This window comes from Schistosoma mansoni, assembly GCF_000237925.1.
Source record: "Schistosoma mansoni, WGS project CABG00000000 data, supercontig 0242, strain Puerto Rico, whole genome shotgun sequence".
NCBI lineage: Eukaryota > Metazoa > Platyhelminthes > Trematoda > Strigeidida > Schistosomatidae > Schistosoma > Schistosoma mansoni.
Window position 1 is genome coordinate 210,587 of NW_017386106.1, and position 18,811 is coordinate 229,397.

The 18,811-nt window shown below is 36.1% G+C and overlaps 1 protein-coding gene across 1 annotated transcript in view; it reads right to left on the minus strand.

Annotated features, from left to right (window-relative positions):
- The window catches only part of Smp_199260 (vesicular amine transporter, putative), a gene marked incomplete at both ends in the record, with an annotated part of 130,881 nt that extends 114,820 nt beyond the window's left edge, over positions 1–16,061 (minus strand). The window contains 3 exons of the mRNA XM_018791109.1: positions 5,210–5,446; positions 7,039–7,353; positions 15,188–16,061. Coding sequence (XP_018647360.1) covers positions 5,210–5,446; positions 7,039–7,353; positions 15,188–16,061 — 1,426 coding nt within the window. The remainder of the gene's footprint in view (positions 1–5,209; positions 5,447–7,038; positions 7,354–15,187) is intronic.
- Positions 16,062–18,811: the final 2,750 nt, after the last annotated feature.

Genomic DNA, 18,811 nt, shown 5'->3' on the forward strand with positions numbered 1-18,811 from the left:
CAAGTTTCCGTATCTCATTAGCACAAGAAGATGAACACTGGATTCATAGAAATAGTTAATTTAGTGGTGGTAGTATATAAAAGAAAAGTTGTATATAAGGATATAGTATAGGAAGGAAGACAGATATGAAGCAATTTTAATGACAAGGTTTAAGGGAAGGTAAAGGGTGTATACACCCACGCGATTGTGATTGATTCTGAGCCATGTCAACCAGAGTCTCTAACCATTGGTTACAATAGTCACGCGGATCCCAACCAAGTAGTCTGAATCTTCCAACATGGCTCAAACTAGAAGTTAGTGACTTCAAGGATTGATGAAACGTTTTGGTTCGGCTGCCCCTAACACTCTTCCAACCATCGCTAATACTAGTCACTACGAAACTGCCATCCAGTTCTTCCAGGTTTTCCATGGTGATCTAGCTTTAATCGACTCATGATCTCAACTACTCAAATTAACTATCATTTGCAATATAGTAGTGAAGCAATCATTCAATACTACTGACAACAATTGTTTCATACATGACTTTTTTTCGAGCTTCATTAGTCATGATTTAGTATATTTTAAAGTAGATCACTAATTGACTAACACAGTAGGTAGGAACTCTTAAATGTCATTAGACTATATAAATTCAGTCAATCAAATGACATACTGATGTCTTATAAAAACAGAATATAATTTGCTTTCAATCAATTAATCAGTCAATCAGTTACGTAGCAATAGGAATTCAGTTCACTTGCCAAATATCTATTGTACATAAGAGATCAAGTAGACACTATGAAATGTCTTATGTTGATTATCAAATAGATAAGCTTCAGTCATCACTATCAAGAGTTGCCAGTCTGGTTTATGTGTTTAAAAGAAGATAGTCGTTCATGTTGTTTTGGTTGAGTGACAGATATTCCTTCGTTGTATCACCGCATCTTTCTAATTAATGACGTCATTATATCGTTTTATTTTGATTGTCTTCAAAGTTATTTGCTTACTTATGCCTGTTACATCTGATGAAGGAGCATAGGCCACTAACGAACATTCTCCAAACATCTCTTTGAAGACCAAAGCTTCCCAATTGTTTCCAGCTGCTATCCATCACTGTCATGTCTGCTTCCGATTCTCGTAGAAGTGTATTATTTAGTCTTCTTCTTTTCCGTTTCCCTTCACGATTTCAAGTTAGGGCTTACGTCATGATGCAGTTTGATGATTTCCTCAATGTATGTCATATCCACCTTCAAAATATTTTCCTGATTTCCTCCTCAACTGGTAGTCGGTTTGTTCTTCCCCGTAGTGGGTTGTCGTTGATGATTTCCAACCAACAGACATTAAGTATATTGTGTAGACAATATCCGTATTTTTTGATGATAATAGTAGTAGTTCTTCACGTTTCGTCTCCATACAGTAGAACTGTCTCGATGTTCGTATTGAAGATTGTGACTTTGATATTGATTGACAGTTGTTTTAAGTTCCATATGCCCATTAGTTGTAGGAATACTTCATTTGCTTTTTCAATTCTTTACCTGCAAATCTACATCTGATTCTTCTTATTCATCGATGATTTCTTCTAAGTTAGTAACCTTATTTGAACCTATTGAACTTAATTCACTTTTGTTGTTACGTAATATCCGTGTTTTTGTTCGTTAAGTAATCACGGGTTGCTAACCTTGTTGGCTTTTGATACCTTCAACATTGTTGAACATCTTTTTTATAAAACATAAAATGTTTATTTACAATCGATAGCATACGATCAGGACTAAGAAGGACTTGACACGTATGACATTGATCACCACCCAGTGATCAATCAATTGTGATTACATCTCAGTCCTACAGGTAGTAGGTCGCGGCCCGAATAGCTCAGTGGTAACGTCTGTGACTGTGAAGCTGAGTGACACGGAATCGAATCCGTCAGGGAGCACCAGTACCCTCAAGATTACAGGTACACCTTGCTGACGAGTGCCAAGTTGCACGAAACCCGGGTCCTGGGTTTCCTGTCGACCACCTCCAACCACCAGCTTACAATAGTTTGTTTAATCTATCAAATTTATTTACATCTATGATGTGTGATAGCAGCAACTTCTCCAATTACACTCATTAATATACCTAACTTAAACCCATTTTGTGATTATCATCACAATAAGTGATTGTATCTACTGACATGTATCCATGAATTTCAGATCAAAATAGTAAAGTTAACCTTTTTGATTAGGTCAACACGCACTCACTCATTTATACTCAGTTTCATTTTAATTAAATTTTGCATACATACATAACTGTGGTTTGTGTACTTCCATTTTTCGGTCGCCCAAATTCATTTATTTATTTATTTAAACACATAAATATTGGTACAAGGGGGCACCAAATATATATGCGCCACACAAATCTCATTTGATTTGTGTGAGGGCTGTGATACTGTCAAGGTGCCCAAACCGAAGCAGGGGCCACACCTGTAGCCTTTGACCTTAAGATCTGATCCACAAACCAGTGGAGCATCGTGAGGAGATGCAGTCCCATGGTAGCCGGTGACCGACGATTGAATCATACGCCATTTGTTCCATCAGGGTACTGGAGCCCATGTGCGCCATCGGTCCGGAATGAGGGTTTTCCAACTCCCCTAGGTGGAATCGCCGTGTCCACCAACCCAGTTAGTGCGCTAGACATTCGCTTTTCATCCTCTCAACTTCGTAAACAACAAAAATGCCACGAGAAGGAAGTGAGTAGGATTTCCCTGGCAGAGGCTATATACGCCTGGCCATGTGAGAGCATTTAGAGAGGGAGAGCTGACTCTTCCCACTCTCGGCCGCACTAGGGCATATGTGGGCTTGATTATTTAATGATAAATGCTACAAATCTAGTATTATAAGCAAAGATGGATAATGGATAGCAATGAAATCGCAATGGACACGCGTTTCGTCCTAGTTAGGACTCTTCAGCTGGATGTATCTGGATCTCAGAGTTGGTATTCACTCCAGGAATCGAACCCAGTACCATTCTCTTCAAACGCCTAGTTTGATTAGGTAGTTAGTTAAAGTGAAGGAATAATTGTGTTCAAATGTTCTACGAACGCATGGTTTTTTTATTCATTTATGGGAGTTTCTATGAATCTCAATGTATATACAACGATTAGAATTTTCACAATAACTATGAACTATGCCTTTGTATTAACTATTTTACATAGGAGTAGGTCTTAGAAACCTAGTAGCATCATTATCGTTCGCACTTTGAGTGTGGTTCACAACATCATACGTAATCAATTTGTTGTTTACAATTCTGAAATTTAGATAAATGAAATAGATCACGTCCTTCTGTCTCTCCATTGTTGTTCATTTGTAAAGGCGGATGTTCAAGCTAGAATAACAAAGAAGCATTGAGTAATTGTTTTCGTAAGGATTAGTTGTGTACAGACCAAATCGCGACACTACGGATCATCGTTGAACAAACAGTTGAGTAGAACTCAACACTATACATCAGCTTCATTGGCTATGAGAAGGCGTTTGACAGTGTGGATTGGAGAACCTTGTGGAACCTTTTTCGACACTATGGTGCACAACATACGGAATTCATACGACGGACTGCACTGCCGAGTTTTGCATGGAGGACAGCTGACAGATGCATTTGAAGTAAGGACCGGAGCCAGACAAGGCTGTATACTCTTCCCACTTCTCTTTCTTCTGGTAGTTGACTGGATTATGAAGACCTCGACATCTGAGGGGAAGTACGGAATAAAATGGACACCCCGTAGTCAGTTAGATTTGGAATTAGCAGATGACCTCAACCTTCTATTCCACAAACAGCAACAGATACATTTGAAGACAGTCAGTGTAGCAGCAATCTCTACATCAGTAGGCCTCAAAATCCACAAGAAAAAAAACAAGATCCTCATATACAATAGTGAGAACATAAACCTAATCATATTTAATGGAGAAACTGCGAGAGAGGTGGAAACCTTCACGTAAATAGGAAGCATCATCGATGAACAATAAGGATCTGATGTAGATGTAAAGCCAAGGATTGAAAAAGCAAAGACAGCATTCCTAGAATTGGAAAACATATGGAACTCTAAACAATTGTTAACCAACACCAAAATCAGAATCCTCAATGCGAACATCAAGACAGTTGTACTGTATGGAGATGAAACTTAGAGAATTACTACAACTATCATCAAAAATGTGCAAGTATTTATAAACAATTGTCTACACAAGATACTCGATATGTGTTGATCGAACACCATCAGGAACAGTCTACTAAAGGGCAGAAAAACTCAGCTTCTAACTGAAGAGGAAATCAAGAGAAGACGTTGGAAGTGGATATGAAATACATTGAGGAAATCATCAAACTGCATCATTGAACATAGAGTTTAGTGGGTTTGAATTCATACATCAAATTTAATTCAATAAACGATGGATACAGTTTTAGCTACAGTTTTTTTAGCTGTCAATAAAGCTGTTCTGTAGATGAATGCATTTAAAAGTTTTCTCAGTCTATTATCTTTGGGTAGAGTGTTGAGACTAAACATTATTCATTGATCATGTAATAGTAACCGATGAAGCTGTCACCAGTGAAGTTCAACCGTATCTGTTTTAAAGACAGTTATTAAGTGAAGACAATGTTGGATGGTCGCGCACTATCGTGGATTGGTTGGAATTAGACATTAACACCGCTAGATTCTGGCTCAGTGATCTAGAGGTTAGGCATTCGCCCAGGAGACCGAAGGTCCTCGGTTCGAGTCCCGCGTGCGGGGTCATGGATATGCACTACTAAGAATATCACTACCAGGATGAAACGACTGATCAGTGCTTCCAGGATTTCAATGGTACTCTAGCTTACATTGACTCATGAATTCAACCATTAAGAATATTTTTTCCATTTGTGTAAATGTTCATTAAAATCTACAGATTAATATTACAATATGACTACTAGTGTGATTGACCTGATATTACGGTATACTTGATCTAATCATATATATCGTTTCAAATAACCTTTAGAGAAGTTCGAAATTAGGTTTCAAGCTGAATGAGATTCATCAGCATGATTTATTGTTTACTATCTACTGAGTTCCATTAACTGACAGCTACGGTTATGTGCATCAGAAGTCATAGTTAATTAGTATTACATTCAGTCAATACTTTAAGTTAGTTATTAACTTCACTTCTAGTTCAAGCAGTTTATATCCCTAAGTAAGTTGTCACGGAAGTATTTAGGTAAGATATCTTTAACTTACAACTTTTTCGTAATCTCTCTGTATATTGTAATTCGGATTTCAAAGATTTACCAAGTGATTCACAATCATTATCATCATCATTCATTTGTTCCAAAGATGAATTTGATGCATCTATTACTGCTGCACGTCTGGTATGTATTCCATAAGCACATTTATATTGTTCATTTAAAGGGAATTCATTTGAATTGGGATATTTTCGTCGATTTTGATAATTTTCTTTAATATGTGAAAAATTATCTGTAAAAAAAGAAACGTTTTGTATTTAGCCTACTCAAATAAGAATTTAGTAGTATATAAATGAAAGCAAAATTTTCATGAAGGACCTTCATACACGTTACTTCCGTCAATACCATTGAGGTTTACCTAGAAACATTTTGACATGTTTAGGACGAATCAAGCGTATAAATTTTAGCTATGATTTTATCAAATTGCTTACTAGCATAAAACTGAGACAAATTAACCAGTTTCTGTAGTTTTTGTATACACACAGTGGTGGAGAAGATTTGTAGCTCAGGTGGATGATTTTGATGGAGTTTTGTTTTCTGAGCTGGATGGTTTGGTTGTGGAGCTTTCATCGTGCTTCTGAACGACATCGTCACCACAAACTTCAGGTTTCAACAATTGAAGATTATTATTAGAAACATTGTAAAGTGACAATCACCTCTGTTTATCATCCAAAAAGAAATCTAGAACGTTTATTCTTATTAGTTAACTACCATTGTTATTGTATTCTTCGAGCCGATTAGATTAGTTACAGTTTAACTTTTGTGACCTTGATACTCTGGAGTCATCTAAGCACATGCTGCAGTGAATAGCAAAGTCCGTAATTATCCAATCAGTGCACAATACATACTTAACCCCTTGAAAATTTTTCTCGAAAGTTGGTTGATCAAAGCATTTTGATCTTCGTCCCATCTTTTGAATATTTTCTTATGAAATCGTCTAGTGTTTCTAACAGGCTGATAAATTAGGCCAACGTTAATTTCTGAAATGAATGCTGGATTATTTAAATATTAAGCTTCAAAAATAATCTCGCGAAGCGGGATCGTGGATGCGCACTGCTGAGGAGTTCCACAATAGGACGAAACGTCCGTCCAGTGCTTCCAGGATTTCTATTGTGATTTAGCTTTAATTGATTCATGATTTCAACTATTGAAATTACTATAATATCCATAAAACCCCTTCTAATATTATTCAACGCATGCTCACTAGTGACTGGCTTCAACAGGTATTTCCTCGAGTTCTAGTGAGAAGCACTGATCGGTGGAGTTCAGCCGGGTCTGTTGTGAGATAGTAACTCACTGAAGACATTGAAGGATATGTCGCTCAGTTTTGTGGATCGTTTGAAGTTAGACATTAACACCGTTGGATACCGACCGGTTCAGTTGTCTAGAGTTTAAGCGCTCGCGCGCGGGTCCGATAGGTCCTGGGTTTAAATCTCGTGAGGTGGGATCGTGGATGAGCACTGCTGAGGAGTTCCACAATAGGACAAAATGGCCTTCCAGTGCCTCCAGGTGTTCCATGGTGTTCTAGCTTCAATTGATTCATGATCTCAACTATTAAAACCTTTAGTACGCTTATAATCTTCTATATATACAATTTCTTTGAACTAGCCATCATAGATTATTCGGAACTAACTATTCTTAGCTTCATATTCACTTTAAGAATTTTGTTATTCCTGAATTCTACCGCGTGCATACTATTCATGAATGGACACTGATGAGGAATTAAAACCAGGAAAGTCTCGTATTAGAACTAATATTTATGGTTATAAAGTCATATAAACTACGTTTTCAATAATGGTTCTTATCAGTTCATCCATATCTTACCTGAGTATTTAGCTTTAGCAATAGGTTGTGAAATATTAGGTACAATACCTTTGGCTAAATTACTTAAATTAATTGTATCACTTGTATAACCACTACAATGATGCATTATTCCATGTCCTGTACCACTTCCAATCAAATTTGATTTATGTTTTGGGCGAATTGCTTCAACTGGTAGTATACGTCTTCGTTTCTTTGGCAATTTTGATCGAGCCAATGTATGTGAATAAAACATTGAGAAATTTGATACGATGACAGGAACTGGTAATGATATTGTTAGAACACCAGTTACTGCACACATTGCGCCAACAATCATACCTACAACAGTTAAAGAAGAAGCAATAATTGAAATACAATTCAGTTTGTATATATGTGAATCTCGTGAGGATTCTCTCGATATTGTCGCCTTCAGACGAAACACACGCCATGAATTCCATTCTTAGCCACTATCCATCTTTAATATAATAGAGTTGATTACAGTGATTATCATCAATGACAGAACTGAGAGAACATTGATTAGTATTATAAAGAAGAGATTGCAATGCAGACCATGTGTTACCAATTAATTGGGGTTACTCCTCCTATTATATTGTATTTCATTGAGTAGAACGAATATCAGAAGACAACATATGACATATGAATACAAAGAAATTGTATATTATCAATAAATAACTTTGTATATGTTACTTTAGTCAATAGTGACTGGTAGTGTAGTGAACAAGAACACAAGTGAGGACAATCGAACTCACATGTACACCAAATTACAGAACGTCTTAGTAAAATCTAAGAAACAAACAATTAATACTTCATAGTTGAAAGCGTGAGTCAATTGAAGCTAGACCACCATGGAAAACCTGGAAGCACTGGACGGCCGTTTCGCCTTATTGTACGACTCCTCAGCAGTGCACTTCCACGACCTCACCTTGCAGGATTCGAACACACGACCTACCATACTCTCGCCAGAGCACTTAACCGATAGACCACTGGGCCGATGGTGTTTATGTCTAACTCCAATCAATCCACGAAGTTGAGCAATCGTTCACCAATTGTCTTCAGTGAGTTTCTATCTCACAACAGACGTAATTTGAACTCCACTGGTCACTGCTTCTCACTAGAACTCCTGGATTTACTTCTTGAATTCAGTCACTAGTGGTGGTCTAGCTACAATTGACTCACGCTTTCAACTATGAAAATACTAAATCTCCACCAAAAACCCCTTCTGATAATAAATACTTCATTGGTAAAATGTTAATCAATCGTCTCACACTTCATTGTTCTTTAATTTTCCACACCAATCAATCTCAATCCTCATTCTCTTTACTTCGATCTTCTCAATCTTTTGACACCAGGTATTTGGCATTCAATTGAGGATTTCTACTACTTATATCTGTCGATATCAGTAGTACAAACCATAATAGATCTATTGATATCGTTTAAACAATACAATCAACTATCAAATAAGTTTATTAAAACTATGTTCTTATCGACCAGTAAGTTATAGCATAAGTTTCTCCTGAGGATGCATATTAGTGTTTAAATAATCAATAATATGGACTTTTATAATTCATGACCACAACCATCAACCTTTCTGACCATATGTGCTGTCTTGACCAACTGACTTGAAACGTTCCATTAGTCACTTAAGATTCGTCAGCTACATATTAGTTATAAAACAAAATATTATATTCTTATTCAAGACTGTTATCCCTAGAAGAAGATTCTTATTATTTATCAACTATCTAGAAGTTACATTCATTTTTTATTGATCAGAAGAGGTTTTGTGGAGAATATAGTGTTTTCATGGTTGAAATCATGAGTCAATTGAAGCTAGACCACCATAGAAAACCTGAAAGCACTGGACGGCCGTTTTGTCCGATTATGGGACTCCTCAGCAGTGCGCATCCACGATCCGCACTCGCGAGATTCAAACCCAGGACCTACCAGTCTCACGCTAGAGCACTTAACCGATAGACAACTGTATTATTTGTTTAAATCTTCTCATTGATGTTTTTGGACTACAGTTGATCAGTCTGTTATTAGTATATATGTATCCTATACGGACTATTTTGATATTGCCTTAGGTCACAAGCATTATAAACAAAGATGGAGTGAATATCAGTTCTAGGGTGTAAATACATCCAGCTGACGAGTCCTAAATAAGATGAAACGCACGTCCTGGATTTCAATGCTAGCCACCATTTATCTTTGTTTATAATTAAAAGTTAGTTATTATTTTCGGATAGGAAAATCAGTATTTTTATGCTTTATTTTCAGTTTAGTCTTTGTAAGCGTTATTTTGTAGTGTTAAGTTCGACTGAGATACTGACTATATAACCGTTGGTCTGCCATTATTCGAGTCTGCTGAGGCAGGATCGTGGATGGGCACTGCCAGTGAGGAGTCCCGCAATAGGACGAAACGGCCTTCAAGTGCTTCGAGGTTTTCCATGGTCGACTAGCTTTAATTGACTCATGATCTCAACTACAAAATTACTAAAATCTCCACAAAACCCCTTCTGATATTAATAAACATATGCTCACTAGTGACTGACTTCAAGAGGTATTTCCTGGGGTTCTAGTGCGAAGCAGCCACCAGTGGAGTTTAACTAGGTATGTTTTGAGATAGTAACTCACTGAAGTCATTGGTGAATGGTTGCTCAATTTCGTGGATTAGTTGAAGTTAGACGTTAACAACGTCAGATGACGGCCAGTTCAATGGTCTAGATGTTAAGCGTTCGTGTGCGAGTCCGATAAGTCCTGGGTTTGAATCTCGCGAGGCGAGATCGTGGATGAGCACTGCTGAGGAGTCCCATAATACGACGAAACGGCCTTCCAACGCCTCTAGGTTTGCCATGGTGGTTTAGCTTCAATTAACTCATGATTTCAACCATAAAATTTAATATTTTTTGTCTATTTCACCTAATAAATTTTGAAGAAATACCAATCAAACAATTGCAAAATGATGTCGGTGAATGGATCATTTTAATTCCTTAATAAGTTTGTGATTGGTGGGTTGCATTGAATAGTATAGATGTAGAACTTTTGAGTCTACCATATGGAAGATTATTGATAATTAGTAGACTCTTGGACTCTTATTTCTAAGCTTCCGTTTGATCCATATAATGTTTGTCATATTGTGGTGTGTGCTACTGATATCGACAGCTGTATGTAGTATGCATCATCAATCGAATGTCAAATACCTAGTGGCAGAAGGTTAAGAAGATCGAGGGGAAGAGAACGAGGATAGAGAATGATTGCTGTGGAAATAAAGGAACAGTGAAGTGTGAGATGATTGATTGACATTTTGCAAATGAAGTATTTATTGTGTGGTTCTTCGATTTTACCATGATGTCCTATTATTTGGTATTCAAATACATAAGATTATCCTTACCCGTGTTCCTGTTCACTAAAATATTACTTGTGTTCATCAAAATTATCACTAGTACTAAGCCGTAACAACTAGTTAACCAGGACCACTAACAAAAACTTTTGTAATCCGAAATCTAACTTCAGTTGAATCGAATGAATGATTGTTATTGAAATATACATATCGCCAATCCTCGTACAAAATTGCCTACTTAATACCTCATTGGGGGTAACAGGCCTAAGTGTGTGTGTGTGTGTAAGTGAATAACAGAAGTAAATAAATCAAAAAGGAGAATCAATATCGAATATGAATATTTCAAACAATCGTTGATCTGGATAGACAATCAAGAAAACGAAGCGAAACGAAATGACGCGCAGTGGAAAAGGTAAGTAAACCAACACAATTTAATCAAACGCGAGTCGATATTTATAGTCAGACAAAAGTAAGTTACAAACACATGATAAATAGGGTAATTAATCAATCCATATATACTCAAATAAAACAGTCAGGGTTAATAAGCGAATAAATGACAAAGATCCCTTCTGATATCATATCATATCATATACTCAATGATGACTGGCACCATGAGGTAATTTCTGGAGTTCTAGTGAGAAGTCGTGACCAGTGGAGCTAATCCATGTCAGATAGAGACAGGTTTCTACCTCGGTACAATCGAAATTGGTCACGCGATTTCGTGGATAGGTTGAATTTAGACATTAACACCGTTGGATGGCGGCCGGTTCAGTGGTCTAGTGGTTAAGTGCTCTGGCTCGAGACTGGTAGGTCCTGGCTTCAAATCTCGCGTGGCGGGATCGTGGATGCGCACTGCTGAGGAGTCCCACAATAGGACGAATAGGCCGTCCAGTGCTTCCATGTTTTCCATGGTGTTCTAGCTTCAATTGACTCACGATCTCAACTATATAAGATCACTATGTAGCTTGAGTAAAATGAATAAACTAATCTGTCTGAAAGTCATAATAGATTATGTAGTCTTGACATAGCAACTGACACTATATTACAATCAGATTATATTGATTATTCTTCATATTATTTGAATAAATATATCCATAGGGTATTTTCTTCTCCTTTTTTTTCAAATTCACTTAATTCTACATAAGTAGTTCGGTATGTATGTATGTATGTGTGTTTATGTGTGTATGTATCTGGGCATATTTCTAACTTAGGCTTATGAATAGGTACTTGATGTTTCACTACTTATATTGAATTTATCAACTTGAAAAATAAGGTTAAATGAATTTGATGTTTTTTCATAGTTGAAATCATGAGTCAATTGAAGCTAAATCACCATAGAAAACCTAGAAGCACTGGAAGGCCGTTTCATCCTAGTGTGTGACTTCTCAGTGGCAGTTTGTATCCACAATCTCTACTCGCGAGATTCCAACCCAGGACCTGTCAGTCTTGCGCGTGAGCGCCTAATCTCCATACTACTGAGCCGGCATCCAACGGTGTTAATGTCTAACTTCAACCAATCCATGAAATTTAGCAACCATTCACCAATGTCTTCAGTGAGTTGATATCTCACAACAGACCTGGTTAAACTACATTAGTCACTGCTTCTCACTAGAGCTCCCGGAAATATCTCTTGAATTCAGTCACTAGTGAGCATATGATCATTATCACAAGTTGGTCTCGCGAGACTGATAGGTCCTGAGTTCAAATCTCACGAGAAGGGATCGTAGATGTGCACCTTTCTGATAATGATCATGTGATCATTATCAGAAAGGGGTTTTGTGGAGATTTCAGTATTTTCATAGTTTAAATCATGAGTCAATTTAAGGTAGACCATCATGGAAAACCTGGAAGCATTGGACAGCCGTTTCGTCCCTTTATGGGACTCCTCAGCAGTGCGCATCCACGATCCCGCCTCACGAGATTCGAACCCAGGACCTATCAGTCTCGTGCGCTGGCGCCTAACCAAATATATTTCTATTGTATAGTTGTTATGTAACTAAACTATTCATATTTGTGTCCGACTTATTATAAGATTTATTCTGACCCATAGACTATTATTATACAATTTACTGTTCTTGAATTATACCCAGTCTATGAATTGCAGTTTCCCACATTCACAGCCACATTTGCCTAAATCTTGTAGAAATGTTGTTCCTTATTTTATGGTACGATATGATCAGTCTGGTTGGTATATAAACCCAGTATGTTTGAAATACAATAATTCATATCGCAGAGTCTGTGATTTACATTCTGGAGTTAGCACACAGGGCTAGACAGGAAGAAATACCGACAAGTACTAATAGACTGCTTGTACGGGTTTCGTCTGTCATTGGTCCAATCGATAATTCACTCCACCCTAATTGGCGGTATTCTCACATTATAAATTGGCAGGGCCATTCAGGTCACAAGTTATAACCCATATATATCCATGCGAACAATATTGTCTTCAATGAGATCTTTATCAAGCTTTGCTCTGATATACCATACGATTTATATTCATATACAAAAATGATTAAATCAATTAAAGTAGTTTATGAGTTAACAAACGAATTTATAAACATAAATTTGGTGGTTTTTATTATTTTTTTTTTAAAAAAAGAAAAAAAAATTTTTTTCTTTTCTTTTTTTCCATTTCAAATAAAAAAAGAAAGAAAAAGAAAAGAAAAATAGAAAAAAAAACGAGATCAAGAAACGAAACGAACTAATATTTGACATTTAATCAATAATCATATGAAATTGACAAAAAAAATAGAAAAAAAAATTCCCCCTCCTTTCGGCGAAATTTTTAATAATAGAAATGAACCAATCAGATTTAAGAGAATAGAGTTTTGGATTTTGGCAAGAAAAATTCATTCATCTATTTGGTTAAAATAAAGTTTTGATATTTTTTTTAGTTAGTTGTCAGTGTGGTGATGAAAATGCGGTGTATATGGTTATTCATAAGTTTTACATTTTAATGGTACCTACAAAGGCATAAAACTTCGCGTGTAACTCCTCCGGGGGCTACTGCCGGTCCCAAGCTCGGGTAAAGGAGGAAGGTTGGGTATAGGGTTAGCAATCCCATCCTGTAGAAAAGCAACTTGCTTAAAAAAACGCTAACCAGAAAAAAATTATTCAAACCATTTAAACTCTGCCCTGGGAGTAGAAGGAATAATTATGACGTTTCATGATGAAAGCCGAATTCCTTCGGAAGTCATGAGGCCGATGCACTTTCTTACAACTAGAGCGACAATTTTTATAGGTACATGGAATATCCGGACAATGTGGGAGACCGGAAGAGTCTTCCAAATTGCTGCAAAGACATAAACTTGTATGTAGAACTAGTAAAATGCAACAAGTCTGTGATAAGAACTAAAGGCGAGACTAGAATTTATTGAGGAACTAATCAGGTATAAGATAAGAGGCTGATATATGAAGAGATTACAATATTCACTGTTCAGTAGGAGTAGTCAGGTTGTGACAGGTTTCATGAAAGTCAGGTTGAGTAAGAGTAACAGACGTTCGGTGATGGATATAATTGAAAATCAACCGACATCAAGATCACAATTTTCAATACAAATGTCAACACAGTTCTACTGTATGGGGTGGAAACCTGAAGAATTACGGAAGCCATCATTAAGAAGATACAAGTGTATATTAATAGTTGTCTAAACAAAATACTTCGGATCCATTGGCTAGACACTATCTGCAACAACCTACTATGGAAGAGAACAAACCAGATTCCAGAGGAGGAAGAAATCAAGGAGAAGCACTGCAAGTGGGTTGGACACACATTGAAGAAAGCATCCAACTCTGTCACAAGGCAAGCCCTCATCACATGGAATCCTCAAGGCCAAAGGAGAAGAGGAAGATCAAAGAACACATTATGCCAAGAAATGGAGATAGACATGAAAAGAATGAACAAGAATTGGATAGAATTAGAAATGAAGGACTAGGACAGAGTGTGTTGGACAATGCTGGTCTGCGGCCAATGTTCCATTGTGGTTAAGTAAGTAAGTCTTGGATTTTGGCGCGAAATTCATCTATCCATATGGTTATACACCATTTCGGCTTGATAGCTAATATCATTTTGTTGATGAAAACTCTAAATCTAATTCCCAACTATCGACTGTAATTCATTATTCTAATTCCTTACATTGGTTTATAACCCTCATTCAGTCCAAGTAGATGGACATTCTCGGGTTATGATTACATTCCACTGATAATTTGAGAAATATTCAATTTAATAGATCAATCATACTCTAATCAATTTACTCTTCGGATACCACGTCTTTTTTTACTGTTTCCAGTAAACAGGATGAAGTGATTGTGTTAGTTTTGTGAGTGATATTGGATTCCAAACTATTTAGAAATCTATTTTATATATAGTTGAAATCATGAGTCAATTGAAGCTAGACCATTACGGAAAACCTGAAAGAATTGGATGGCCGTTTCGTTCTATCATGGGACTCCTCAGTGGCAGTGCACATTCACGAAACCCGCCTCACGAAATTCGAACCCAGGATCTATCGGTCTCGTGTGCGAGTGCTGAACCACTAGACCATTGAGACGGCCGTCATTCAACGGTGTTAATATCTAACTTCAACTAATCCACAAAGTTGAGCAACCATTTCACCAATGCCCTCAGTGAGTTGATGTCTCCCAACAAATCTTTCTCGAAACTTTTTAAACTTTTAACACTCTCAAGGTCATTTCAGCGTCATTTTAAGGTCATTCATAATTTCAAAATGTCACTAATTCCCCACCACTTTTTATTCAATTCAATTCAATTGACAACAATTTACGCACAAAAAAAAAACAACACTATTCACTTACCAGCATATGATCTTGGCACCATATCACCATAACCAACAGTTGTCATAGTAACTATAGCCCACCATAAACCAATTGGTATTGATGTAAAATCATTACGTGTATTTGTATTACTTAAACGTTCAGCATAATAAATTAATGCAGCAAATAATACAATGAATACAGCCAAAAAAAATATTAATAATGAAAATTCTTTAGCACTTGCTTTAAATGTTAATATTAATATTTTTAAACCAGATATATGACGAGTTAATTTAAATAAACGCATAACACGTAATATACTAAAAAATTCAATAATCGATATTAAAGTGACATCATTATCACTATGATAACTACCATTGTCACCATTAATATTGTTGTTGTTGTTGTTGTTGTTGCCATGGTAACTATGATGATTATGTAATAAGATGACTTGAATATAAAAACTAAATAATGCAGCTATATCAATTAAATTAATTAAATTTTTAACAAATTTTTTATGATTTATAGTAACAGTAAAACGAATTATTAATTCTATAGTAAACCATATATTACATATACATTCAATATAAATAAAGATAATATTCTTTTTATATTGTTTATTATTCATAATAATAGTATAATTACTATTGAATTTATCATAATATATACTACTAACAGTACTACTTATACTACTACTAGTAGTAGTACCAGTACTAGTACTACTTAATGTATTGATAGTAGTAGTATCTATATAATCATCTGTTGTATTGATTAATTCTGTACGAATTAATGGTGTAGAAAATATTGGTGATGTATCCATACAATAAGCCAATATAGATAGAATGATACATGTGATTGATAGGAGAGCAATACACTGTAAAAAAAAAAAGAAAAAAAAAGAGAAAAGAACAAGCATAAAAAAGAAGTGGGTGTGTGGAGATTAGGGATTTTCATAGTTGAACGCATAAGTCAATAGAAGGTAGATCATCAGGGAAAACCGGCTCTGACGCGAGACTAATAGGTCCTGGGTTGGAATCTTGTTAGGGCTAAATGGTGGATGCACACTGTCACTGTGGAGTAACACAATAGGATGAAATGGCCGTCCAGTACTTCTTAAGTTTTCCATGATGGTCTAGCTTCAATTAATTCATGCTTTCAACCATAAAACAGAATTCATGTAAGTAATAAGAAAATTCGAATAGAGAATAAATGTAGTTCAAAGGACAAGTTATAGAAAATTGTTACTGTCTAATTTCAACCAACCTACGAAATTGCGTGGCCATCTTCTATTGTCTCTACCTGACACAGATTGGACCACATTGGTCACGACTTCGCACTAGAACTCTGAGAATCCCTTAACGAAGCTAGTGACTAGTAAGCATATGGTAATTATAATCGTGCGAGACTAAAGGTCCTGGGTTGGAATCTGTTATAAACGGTAGGATACTTGTTTTAACGCTGGGGTTTCTTGTTAGAACAGTCCTTTCACTTTTTACACGTACGTTGGACGTTAATTTCCCTTAGACAAATATCTTCACAAGATCCCCACCCAGTGTCTATTCTACAGGAGTTTAATACAAATCAGATCAAGAACATGAGATAAGTCTGACTAGAACGTCAATATATTTCCACACCTGAAATCCAACACAATCCAACCACAAGGAACAGTCAGTCAATAACAGTCAGGATAAGGGAATATATAACACATATAACACCTGTCACACTATCTCCATATCTGACTCAGCAAAACAACCAATCATTATCATTCTTGTCCGCACATCGGAATCCTGTGTGTGGGATCGTATGTGTGCATCTCTGAAGAGTCCTATACTAGGATGAAACAATCATCTAGTACTTCCAGATTTCCAATGGTTATCTACACATTCATCCATTCATGATCTCAATCTAAACACAACAATCTCCATAATCTTATAGTGAATTCTTTTCATCTTTTTTATTCAATGATACAAAAGAGTCAATTTAATAAATACAGAATGTTTATTTTGATGAAATAACTGTACAGAGTTAATGAAACATTGCTAGTTATCAATCTATTAAATTCCCTTGAATCTATAATGAACTTTCATGTGGCAGTACTTTAATGATTCAAAAGTAATTGACATGTAACTAGTAGTATAGTGTAGGTTACTTATATCCAAATAAGTAGTATATGGTAATGGTTAGGTATAGAATATATTTTGACAGAAGATCGATAAGAAAAGAATCGGAACGAAACGCAATTGGTTTGAAAGTGAGATAGTCCATAATTTGTTCTTTAATACATTCGATTGTCCTCACCCCTGTTCTTGTACACAATAATAGTTCCAAAAGTTGAACAAAGTCAAGTCTACTTATAAAATATGATATCAATAGACTCGAAAACTCAGTACATATGTAGGTACTTGATGATTTGGATTCTACATAAGAATGATGTTAACTAACTAAATAAATAATCAATATTTACTGGATGTTAGTTAACATTCGTACCTTCGATCATGAAAGAAAACGGATACTTTTTATGGAGATTCAAATTTGTTATATGATTTTGAGATGATGAAGATCTGTAGCTCAGGTGGATGATTTTGATGAAGTTTTGTTCTCTGAGCTAAATAGTTTGATCGTGGAGCTTTCATCGTGTGTACAGGACAAGCTATGAACCAAATGTGGAGAAGTTCAAACACTTCACTTCTACCCGAAGTTTGTGCTGATGAGGTCATTCAGAAGAATGATCAAAGCTCCACGACCAAACCATCTAGCTCAGAGAACAAAACTCGATCATTCGGTCTCTAATAAGACTATTCAATGGTCAATTAATAATCAATATTTCAGTGTTTTTTAACTCCGCCTGTAGCTCCTCCGGGGGCTACTGCCGGTTCCAAGCCCGGTTAAAGGAGGAGGGTTGGGCATGGGGTTAGCAACCCCATCCCGTAGAAAACCATCTCGCTAAAAAAAACGCTTACCAGTATTTTTTATTCAATATATTCAGACATAAAAATGTTGTTGTTTATTTCTATCCATAGTTACAAATTTCACAACAAGATGAATGCTATCACCTAATCATTATTTCACCTAAAAATACAGACGGTTATGGAAATTCTCTTATAGGCTTTATTACATAACAATATGTAGTAATAATGATAATAAATCGATAAATATTGTGGTTTGGGTTACTTATATTCACATAAGTAGTATATGATAATGGTCAGGCATAGAATGTATTTCCCTAGAAGATCGATAAGGAGGGAACAGGAACGGGACGCCATTGGTATGAAAACGCATGAACAATAATAATCGGATAGTCTGTAATTTGTATTTCAACACATTCGATTGTCTCCACTAGTGTTCTTGTTCACTACAATATCACTTATTTGATTAATTACAGACTACTTAGATGGTTAAATTGAGGAACTGTCGTTACTATTCCGGAGATAATCTTCAGAATTTACGTCATGCAGAAGAGAGCTTTCTTGTTATTCCATAAGTAATATTGTAATGGACTAGATCACCAATGGGGACAATCGAACATATTTCATCACGAAATTACGGACTATCTTACTAAAATCTGACAACCATACAGTAAACAGTTAATTTGCAAACTATTATTCAATTTTCATAGTTGAAAGCGTGAGTCAATTGAAGCTAGACCACCAAGGAAAACCTGGAAGC